General features: G+C 41.2%; 1 protein-coding gene and 1 long non-coding RNA gene across 3 annotated transcripts; one reads left to right on the top strand and one right to left on the bottom strand.

Moving 5' to 3' along the window:
• The first annotated feature begins 4,110 nt into the window (after positions 1-4,110).
• Positions 4,111-5,848, top strand: LOC131245447 (uncharacterized). Its single transcript, XR_009170878.1, has 2 exons — positions 4,111-4,545; positions 4,864-5,848. It is a non-coding gene; the product is annotated as an uncharacterized LOC131245447 (long non-coding RNA).
• LOC131245445 (aquaporin NIP1-1-like) lies at positions 5,749-9,300 on the bottom strand. 2 transcript variants are annotated; one of them, XM_058244923.1, is made up of 5 exons: positions 8,798-9,297; positions 8,385-8,606; positions 7,953-8,150; positions 6,910-6,971; positions 5,749-6,186 (listed from the first exon to the last, which is right to left on the bottom strand). In XM_058244923.1, the coding sequence occupies exons 1-5, from the start codon at positions 8,972-8,974 to the stop codon at positions 5,967-5,969; spliced, it is 879 nt and encodes a 292-aa protein (XP_058100906.1). In that variant the 5' UTR covers positions 8,975-9,297; the 3' UTR covers positions 5,749-5,966. The 2 variants fall into 2 exon arrangements, with proteins under 2 accessions (XP_058100906.1, XP_058100907.1); XM_058244924.1 differs by lacking the exon at positions 6,910-6,971 and having other exon boundaries at positions 5,966-6,186; positions 8,798-9,300.
• Positions 9,301-11,045: the final 1,745 nt, after the last annotated feature.

The following is an 11,045-nucleotide window of genomic DNA, read 5'->3' as shown; positions in this document are numbered from 1 at the left end:
TTCCAATCAAGCAAATGGAAATTCTTCTTTCCCTCTTTACCGGGCCATAGGAAATCTCGTCTCAGCTTTTCAAGCATCTAAAACCAAACCAGGGCATTTAAAGAGTGACATGAAGTATAACGGCAAATTGGAGAGCGCTGCTTTGATCAGAGTAAGACGGCCACCAGAAGACAAATATGAACATTTCCATCTAGCTAGATAAGACTCAAATCTGTCTATAACTTTATCCCATAAAAATTTAGGAGGTTTACCTACACAATGGAAGACCGACAAAGGTGGCCGGGAAGTTACCCATAGAGCAATAAAAGGATTCGGCAAACCGAGTTGTCTCGGCATCTTCCATATTAACACCGAACATCTTTGACTATGACAGATTGATTTTGAGGCCCGATACTGCCTCAAAGCATCGAACTATCGTGCAGAGATTATTGATACTGCCCCGATTAGCTTCACAAAATAATAACGTATCATCTGCGAACTGAATGTGGGAGATTGGGAAATCCATTCCTTTGATTTTACACCCACTGAATACACCTGCATGTTGACCTTTATGAAGCATTCTAGAGAGAGCTTCTCCCACAATAAGGAAAAGGAAAGGAGAGAGAGGATCACCTCGACGTAAACTTCTATAGTTGCCAAAGAATCCAAAGGGGGAACCGTTCAAAAGCGCCGAGAAGTAAGCTGATCCCACGCATTCCTTTATCCATTTGCACCATTTGGCCCTGAATCTCATCCGCAATAACATATATTCCAGAAAATCCCATTCAACATGATCGTAGGCCTTTTCTAAATCAAGCTTGCATATCGGACTTTTAGCTTTAGATTTGTTGCTCGAATGAAGACATTCATAGGCAATCAAAGCGCTATCAATGATCTGTCTACCCGGAATAAAAGTGTTTTGATTATCGGAAATAATTTTTCCCATAACCCCTCTCAAACGCGAAGCCAAAACTTTCGCCAGGATTTTGTACAGCCCTCCCAGAAGGCTGATCGGTCTGAAATCTTGAATGGATTCAGCTCCAGCAATCTTTGGGATAAGAACTAAGAAGGAAGCTCCAAGCTCTTTTGACAATCGACTGCAATCATGGAATTCATTGACGAAAGCCATGATGTTCCTTCTAAGGCTTCCCAAAAAACCCGGAAGAAAATAATCGGAAAACCATCTGGACCTGGAGCTTTATCTCCTCCCAGCGCGTCCACTGCCTCCTTAACTTCAGCAGGCAAAAATTTGGATTCAAGGAAATTTGCTTCTTCTCCCGATATAGAATCAAAATGCAGGTAATCGAGCTTTGGTCTGAACCAATCTTCTTTGTGGAAGAGTTTGCTGAAATAAGAAATTACCTCTTCAAAAATATCTTGCTTATCGATTGTTCGGACCCCATTGATCACTAAGCTGCTGATTTTGTTGATTCTAGCATGGGCACTGGCGATCGAATGGAAATACTTCATATTTTTATCACTTTCTTTTATCCATCTGCTCCGCGACTTCTGCTTCCACGAGATTTCAGCTGACAACACCCTTTCTGAATAATTTTGAATTAATTCTGATCTTCTGATCCAGCTTTCCTTTGAAATAGGATCTGCTTCAGCAGCAGCATCTATCAACTGAAGCTGAGCTAAGTTTGCATTGGTTTCCATTTCCTTATTACAAAAATCAGCTAACTTCCATTCTTTGATCTTTTCTTTCAAGAGCCTTAATTTCTTGCAAATTCCGAAGCTGGCGAAACCATGGACTACGAAATCTGCCCACCAATCTTTGATCATCTGCTGGAAACCTTCTAAACTCAGCCAGGCAATATCGAATCTGAATGGCTTTGGACCCCAGTTATCCTCATCAACAGAAAGGATAACAGGGCTATGATCGGATGTGGGTCTAGGAAGGAGAGATTGAGAGACTAACGGAAACCCATCCAACCAGAGGAGACAATCTATCCAACCTAGCAAGAATAGGATCGGCCCTATCATTTGACCAGGTAAATCTAGCCCCTTGAAGCGGCAGGTCCACCAATTCCTGATCATCAATCCTACGAGAAAAGGATCGCATCGATGCAGAGACTTTGCCCCCACTAGATTTTTCCTCTGAGTAGCGAGTAATATTCAAATCTCCTCCTAAGCACCACAGACCACTGAACTCCTGCCTAACTGCATTCAGTTCCTCCCAAAAAGCAGGCCTTCTATCTGCTTGATTAGGGCCGTAAACAGAAGTGAAGTGACAATTGAAATTAGAAGCCACCTGTGTGAGAACTATCGAAACTGAGAATGCTCCAGACCAGCGTTTCATACACGACCAAACTGCTGTATTCCACGCTACCAAAATGCCTCCCACACTTCCTATAGCAACTGAAACCTCCCACTTAACAACTTTTACCTTCCACAAAGAGCCCATAAGAATGTTGTTGAAGTTGTGGACCTTTGTTTCTTGAAAGAAAATTTTATCTGCCTTGCTTATGCCCCATGTCTTTAATAAGACTTCTTTTCTGCCTGGACCCCTCTCATCTGACGTTCTATGAAAGGATTCTCATTTAACAAATTGATCTACCCCTTGGTCTTCCTTTGACCTTACCCAAGTCCTCTCCAATGGGAGTGGATAGAAGACTCTGCAGTTCCCTATTTTTACTCGGCCTAAACTTAGCATTTCTGGGAGATTTGGATGCTGACAGTGCTGGCACCTCTGAAGGAGCCTCAGATGAGCCCTTGATATGAGACGGCTTTTATCCATTTGTAGTTCTATCCAATCCTCTTTTGTAGATCCTTGGTATCATGAAAACCCATGCTCCTCAAACATAAGACTTTGTGTGCTTTTCCAATTATTGATGCTATGTTTGGGGGGATTAAAAAAAATAAATAAAGAAGAAAGAATAGAGAATAAGAAGAAGAAGAAGAAGCTAGAGTCTAAGAAAACTGCAAGTGGACTAAAGACCAAACCACCAACAATTAACTCAAACCACAACTAACAAATCTAAGGATTAATTAAAAATACATTAGTTGGTGTTTATCAAATATAAGAGAAATGTGCTATCTTAATCATGATTTGGGCAAAGGTTAAATATCTAGGCATTATTACTATGCCCCTGTTTGGTTGCCACTCAAAATGAGTTTATCTCATTTTAGTTAACAATAATTATTAATAATAGATTTTGGTAAAGATTAAAAATACTCTTGATAACCCATAATTTATATAAACTATGATCTCTAATACATTGTTTACTGTTAACTATAATGAGATTAAATCATTTTTAAGTGCAACAAAACAGGCCAGAGATGTTTCATGGGACTAGTTCCTCTGATCTAAAGCCTTGAATTTCTTGAAGATGTTAGAAGAATCTTAATTCAAATCTCAAATGAGGTTTCTATTTCTTAGTTTCTTACTTGGTCGCCCATGAAAATTGCCGGCTTCAATTTGTTGAAGCAAAGAAAACAATTGGAGTATTACAGATAAAACAATGTTTGCAGCATCCATGTCAGTGGTAGAATGTGGTGGTACCACAGACAATGAAAAAGGGGTGGTGAAGATGAAAGTCTACAATTCTGTGCTGATGGAGGTGCTGGATGACACGGTGAGGCTGGTGCTTTTTTTTTTTTTTAAGGCTCAGAGATTTCTGCTCCATGTACTTTCTTGGTTTGCCATTTCTTGTGATTTTACTCTTGAAAAATTATCCATTGAGCTAAGTGTATGGAAACCTTCCCATGTACCTAGCTGCATTTGGATTTCCTGTGTCTCGAACACGAGACCTCCCGTTCTGATACCTATTTGATGCAGGACAATTAACCACTTGCTCTAAAAGCTCGAATTGTTAGAGTATGGCAAAATAATCCTTTTATCTCATAGCCTAGGCCCCACATCTCATGGGTTAGGACCTCGGCCGAACTCCCTTCGTGGGCCCCAAATCACATAAGCCACCCACCCCGAGTGTGTCCTTGCATCCCATGGGCTACCCCACTTGAGCCCGGTGTGAAATGCACATTAATCACCCCTGTTAAGGAGTCTCGAACACGAGACCTCTCCCGTGGGCCCCAAATCGCATGGGTCACCCACCCCGAGTGTGTCCCTGCATCCCACAGGCGACCCCACTTGAGTCCAGTGTGAAAATGCCCCTACATTACACTGTGAGTTTGAAATTTAGTGAAATTCTTGAGATTATTGCCATTTTTTATGTACCTTGACAAAAGAATGGTGAATAGTGAGATTGGGTGCATCAGCTGCTACTCAGATTGTGAAGATATTGAGGTAATCGTTAGTGCATATTTCTTTGCTTTTGTATTTTTAACTTGTAGAACAGTACCTGGATAGTAGATGCATCAGACGGCGGCATAGACAACACGCTATCACAAATCAGATGAAGGGGGTAGTTCATGTGGCGGTTACAAATTCACATTCACAGAATGAGTTAGATTCCCACAAGAGCTGACTAGGTTTCATAGTTGGTGGGACCCACACATCAAAAGCATGATATGGTAGTGATTTTTCTCAGGTGGATGGTGGACATCAGTGCGCTTCTATCTGAGATTTGAGCAGTGGCATGTTGAAACTCTTTGAGTTGTCAGGTGATCTTCATTCAAGTCAAAGAACCTGAACAAAATTTGGGATAGAATGTGTAGGGCAACTCCTTGAGATTGTGATTCAAGTGTGGGATCTGCTTCTTAGAAAATGATGTCCATCAATATATGGAAAAGCCCTTGCTATGGTATCTGCAGTGCCTCTGATATTCCACTTCTTGTTAAGGAATTTTTCTTATTTCATTGCTCTTAATTATTGAAATAAATAAATCAAGACGTTCTCTTCTCTGATTACTATTCTATAAAAGTTGTGAAAGATTCAAGGAATGTGATGACTGAGGGGTCTTGCTACATGTGTGTCCACAGGTGGGTCCCATGCGTTTGGAAAATGGATGGTTGAAAAGATTCAAGCAATGAGATGGTTTTGCAACCAAATTTTAAGGCCGGTTAAGGTGATCAGAAAGGCCAAGTCAGACTTGATTTCCTGGCCATTGTTTTTCAGACCATTTTGTTAATGTAAACATAATAACGTTGACGCTTTCTCGTCGTAATTGTTGTAATTCGTAAAGCAATTTTTATATCTCTGTTGTTTTTTTTTTGCTGGACAGGTTAGAAATTTTCTCGTGTGGTTAGTGTGTAGTAGTTGAACTAATGCCAGAGGGCAGTGACCATGTTACCCTAGTGGTTGAACTAATGATGTATTAGAGATGTTGATCCCTAATACATAATGAGCTCTTCTTAAAAATAATTATGTATTGGATATCAATATCTCTAATCCATAGTTACTGTTAACTAAAATGAAATTAACTTATCTATTGCCATCTACCAAACAGGCCCTTAGCCTTATATTCTACTCTTAAACTTGACTTGGGTTTGGTGGGGAATTCGGGTTAGTTCACCCCAACTCAAATTACAATTAAAGCGGTCAAGCTTGCTAAATTTTAAGTGCGTCGGGTCAAGCCACTGAGTAATGGGTTGTGGGTTGGATCAGGCCAGGCTAGAATTCTTGGTCAGATTAGTAAACGGTTGGGCTCGACCCGAACCCAATCCATTGCCACGTCAGCTTCAAACATGTCAAAATTGGATTGTGATTCCCAAATATTTCCCAAAAAGGGAGCTGCATAAATGAATCTTCCTAACTTTTGCGTGCCGGAAAAGCCAAAGAAAACCATTAGACAAAAAAAATAAAAAATAAAAAAAAAACAGAGTCTGCCATTCAACAGACGAACCTACTTTTGAATAAGGTATGTATGCAACAGAAGAAAGCATTTTTAATCAGAAAGACCCGCCACATTACACGGAAGATTTCCCTTCATTACAACATACTACAATCTACACCCCTTTTTTTTAATATCCACAGCCCCACATAGAGATTGGTTAGAGAGAGATGTATGAAGAAGAGAAAGAGGGATGTATTATGAGAATAGGTGGTGTTAGATGGAGTTTTCCAATCAATATGTATTTTAAATTCAGTTGGAGCCATTTGTCCTTGTACTTTTCAAGAAAGAACCGCTCTTGGTGATCTCACGCAGAGGCTTGTTGGTGAAGCGGATGAGGTTATATGCCCACGCACCCAACACCGTCCCGCAGATGGGCCCCACAATGTAGACCCATATGCCCTCATAACGGTTGGCTACGATCGCTGGACCCAAGCTCCTTGCAGGGTTCATGGATGCCCCTGAAATAGGCCTGTCAAAATGCAGACACACCACACATTAACTTGAGCTAAGGACGCGCATTGATTTATTTTTGATAGAAACCATAGGTGTTGGATTAGACAACGCGCATAATATGCGTACGTTAGAGCCTTAGAGGTGCCCAGCTCTGTTGCTGGATCTTCCTACGCATGTTTTGTACGATAAGCTTATTTTACAAACATTGCGTGTGGGTCCCTCCTCGATGCACCACCTGTAACATCTACATGGTGAAGTCCACCTCATGGATGGATTGGATATTCACCTGCTTGCCACGCTGGCCTGTGCGTTTGTTGACTTTTACACACGTCTGTTGATGGAGAGTGTGTTTTGCTCCGTGCATGCTCACAGAAAATGTACACGCAGATGCATGTATCTCAATCTGAACCGCCCAAATAATCGGATCGACTGTGGATGTGGCTTAGCTCCAAAACCAAATTGATTCTGATCATTTGCTAACGAAATTTCTTTGTTGAATTTGGGCAGTTAACCATATGCTGTTTCCACCATCCATTAGTTGTCACCAATCCGCCGTCTACCCTCGCATATTCAGTACATTGATTTTTTCATGATCTTGACGGTACAATTTAAGTTACTCATATGCCACGTGTGACGGGCACCATTTCTGTGCGCATGTGCAAGAGAATCAACGTTTTTCTACATTAAAAATTTTTAAAAAAATTTAAAACAAAAAAAAAAAAGAAAAAAAAGAAATTACCCAGCAAAAAGCACGTTTAACAGAACCGTGGCGCCGACAGCAAGTCCTGCAAGTTCTCCAATCTGCCACGCCGCAGAAAAAAATAAATAAAATGATATTTACACCCTTCTTTTTTCATGCATGATACTCATTTTCTACTTTTGGTGATGCAAAACTAATATTGAAATGTGGGCAAGATCTCGAAGTCGAACCCCCATGCGCCTCAGAGCTTGTGGTGCGTGCTTCATTTCTGGCCCCCAAGTGAGCCCCACCTTTTTATCATTGTGGACCGTTTTTTTTTTTTAAATTTTAATTACACACGCACACACGCCCCCACACACTCACGCCGTAGCGGGATTTCACCATCTATGAATACTCGAACCCTTGACCGGGTGTTGAAACTCTCGAGAGTGCAAGAGCAAGGATCCTTGTGGACCGTTCAATATGAAGGATCCACTGTGGCTTACAGAGGACCTGGACCTCACCATGATCATAGGTGGTAGACATCATGTGGACCACTATCTGAATTTGGATGTTTTTGAGTGTTTTTTCCCGTCATTTTCTATAGCATGGCCCACTTAATAATTGTATAATATCGCCATAGATGGTGACAACAAAGGAATCTATCATTTGTTAACTTAGTTTCCAAAAGATGTCACTATCCATCACTCATGGGAGGTAGATCCAAACCGTTGATCATGCTGACCTACCTTATAAAAACCTTAAATCATTCTATGATTCTGCATATGGAGTTCGAGTAGACAATTGGATTGAAGGAATGTACTTTGGATGGTACATGGCCTGACACGACCTTTTCAACCATAGAAATAACGGCTGAAAAGAAATGGGCCTTGAGATTACAAAATGGCCTCACCATCCATTTTGCAAGTGCCATTATTTGTATGGCTCTGATGTTGGGGCCATGTCCAATCAGTAATGTACACCTTCTATCCAAGGCCCACCATGATCATAGGTGGGCCCACGTGTTCCCCACATATAAATTCCCATCCAGTGGTGGATGAGAGCTTGCACTCGTTTTACGAAATTTATCTAAGAAAACTCACAGCTCGGTTATCGGTGGCCACGCCGGAGATTACAAACATGAGGTAGAAGGAGATGATGAATTCAAGAACGAGAGATTGAAGGTCTGATCCTGCCGGAATCGTTCCTGGAAAATGCTCCCGCTTTCCACCGAATAATAACCGAAGCGTTCCGCTGGCAAGCGTCGAACCCAACACCTGAGCTGATATGTAAGCTGGGACCTGTTACATTAATATCACAAATCCATATAATATTTTAATGATAGTGACTCACATAGGGAAGTGCCAGAAAGCGACGGATAGGATTGTCTGATTGGTGTGATTGTTGAGCCATGGACCATCCACATTGATAGCCCATTTCTCATCAATGGTCCACACGACTTTAGGAGGACGGTTCATATACACCGGATGATTATTTATATGTAGAGCAACGCATACTCTATTGTAAAAAAGTACCTGTTTCCATGGAAATCTTCTGCAGGTGGCGAAGGCAATGGTAACGGCTGGATTGAAATGGGCGCCAGAGATATGGCCCACCGAATAGACCATGACCATGACGACGAGTCCCCACACGATGCAAATCCCAGGAAATGTCACTGAACCTTTGCTAAGATTAACCACCACCGATGCACAACCAGCGAATATCACAAAATACGTCCCGATTACTTCTGCAATTAACTACTCAAAATAATTTTTAGAAAAATAATTAAAAAAAAATCCCATTAGTACTGATAAGAAATTGTGAGAAATGAAAAGATGGAGAATTCCAGGATTCATATCATGCATCCATATATAGAGAATTATGGGTTCATTTTTGTTTTTGTGGAGATCTGCAAAGGAAGGTAAATGAAAAAACGAGTAGAAGTCACCTTCTGCATGAAAGATATAGAGAGCGGAAAGCTGGTTCCTCTGTTTCTTTTCAAATCAGCTGTAGACGAATCACCATTTCCCATACGAACATCCTCGCTGCCCTCTTTTGAATTCCCAACAACTCCTTCTTCCATCGACTTTTCGTGATTTCCGTTAGCTCCAGCTATCTCAGACATGGCTAGTTCAACAGCAAAAGAACGGGTGATTTGATTTTCAACTGCTGCATCTAAACATGGAGGAACAGAGCTAACAACCAGAGAAAAAAAAACACTATCTTCAGCTCCAAATGATCAAGACCAAGAAACCCAAATCAAAAGATTTGCAAGATTCAGATCAAAATTCAGTCATATAAGAAAGAGAAATCATGGGATTTCTTTTCATTGACTCTTGGCTCTGTTTTTTCTTTCGTAGGAGAGAGTGAGAGAGAGAGAGACTTTAAATAGATGGGAGAAGGGATTCGATATGGTTGAAAAGTGTGAAAAAGGATGCATTGAAAGCTGCTGTAACAACCCACCGAGAAATTCAGAAAACAAGAAGAGCGTTTGGATGTCAATATTCGAAAACAAAGAAATGCTATTTCTACTCTTGGATTTTATGATGAGTTTTCAAGTTAAGGTCGGTCCCTCTGCAACGGTTGTAGATTATTCAAGTTGGATTTTACCATGCAGCGTATGGGACCCAATCAAACCGTCAATCACGTGAGCCCCATTATTTTCTCTAGGATCCCAAAAAATAGGATATAAAAAACAAGGTGGGCCATACCATGTAAAGACGATCTTAAACCCTCTAAAATCACTTGGTGTGGCCCACATGAGCTTTAAATAGATTTATTTTTGGGATCTCAATTCATCCTAGTGTATCTCGTCTTCTGAATGGATTGGATGGCATGCACACAACACGTTTGCCGCACACACAGTCCGAAAGTTTTTAATGGTGGCTGTCCACATCTCGGTTATTCCCTGTGGTGTGACCCACCTGTTTTGGACCGTCATGTTTTCTTGCACATACGTTAACATAAAGTGGCCCGAACTTATGGACGGATTGGATGTTGTCCGTACGTTATGGTGAGCCGACGTCCCGTTAGAAGAAGCTTGTGTTACAACCGTTTGTTGGGGAACCGACCTTCTAGAAGTTTGGCTTTTACCGAGTCTTTTTATCATCGGATACTGTAGCAAAAGATAAACTTATCATAAATAGGATGGATGCTTTTTGGGGTTTAGTTCTCCGTTGGAATTACCTGGCGTTGATTATTATCTTGGCGTAGTCTGCGAGAGAAATGGTGGAACATAGCATCCACATGAGAACTAAATCCAAACGTCCAAATGGTGGGCCGAGGGTCTGATCATACTATCTAGATTATTCGATCAGTGTGTATTAAATGGATGGACGTAAAGAAAAATAACTGATGTTTGGAATCAGCAAGTAAATGTTCTTTCATTAGCTATATGGTTCGATTATGTGATATCCGTAGTGGTCCCACGTTTTGGACGGTTGAGATTGTGGTATAGATTGGTAGTGGGTACAAGGGACTTATGCCCTGTTACCGTGGTGTGAAGACTCTGTGGGTCCCACAGATATGTATGTGTTTTATCCACTCCGTCCATACGTGTTTGTAGATCATTTTACGAAATAAGACCAAAATTAAAATATTTTAAAAGCCCAATTTGACCACACCACATGGAACAGTGGGAATTGAATGCTTACCATTGAAATCTTGTTGCGATCCACATAAGTTTTGGATTAATCTTATATCGTTGTTTTCCCTTCATCCAGGGGTATGTGATCTTATGAAAACTTTGGATGACAAATAAACATCCCTGTGGGCCAAAGGAAAGTTTCAACGGTGAACATCATTATCCGTACTGTTTCCTCTGGTGAGGTCCCTTTGAGATTTGGATATGATTATATTTCAGATTCACGGCATAAAATGAGCTGGAAAAACGGATGGACGGTGTCGATAAAAACAAAAACATCTCTGTGGTCCACATAAAGTCTTCACACAACGGCAAAAGGGTGAGCCCCTCATTACGCAATCGGCTTCCTATTTCACGGACTCTGTGTTGAAAAGGCACCTCTGGCCGAATTGCGCAGGAGAGACTGAAGCAGGCGATTCGCGGCACGTGTCACACGTATGCGAGATCCACTACGTTCATCAGGTGGGCCAACACTGGAAAATGACTGTCCAAAAAATCATACCGGGTACTCATCATGTGGGCTGCGTTTCTTAGATAAATGGATAGTTACAGA

The sequence above is a fragment of the Magnolia sinica genome, chromosome 5, assembly GCF_029962835.1.
Source record: "Magnolia sinica isolate HGM2019 chromosome 5, MsV1, whole genome shotgun sequence".
In the NCBI taxonomy this organism is placed as follows: Eukaryota; Viridiplantae; Streptophyta; class Magnoliopsida; order Magnoliales; family Magnoliaceae; genus Magnolia; species Magnolia sinica.
This window is presented reverse-complemented; position numbering and strand designations above follow the sequence as displayed.

Excerpts from the sequence above, each read along its gene's own strand:
- LOC131245445 (XM_058244923.1), bottom strand. The coding sequence starts at position 8,974 with ATGTCTGAGATAGCTGGAGCTAACGGAAATCACGAAAAGTCGATGGAA. Across the intron at positions 8,607-8,797 it reads CTATATCTTTCATGCAGAAG|TTAATTGCAGAAGTAATCGG; the intron begins GTGACTTCTACT and ends TATTTTGAGTAG. Across the intron at positions 6,187-6,909 it reads TTAAACGTGCTTTTTGCTGG|GCCTATTTCAGGGGCATCCA; the intron begins GTAATTTCTTTT and ends GCATTTTGACAG.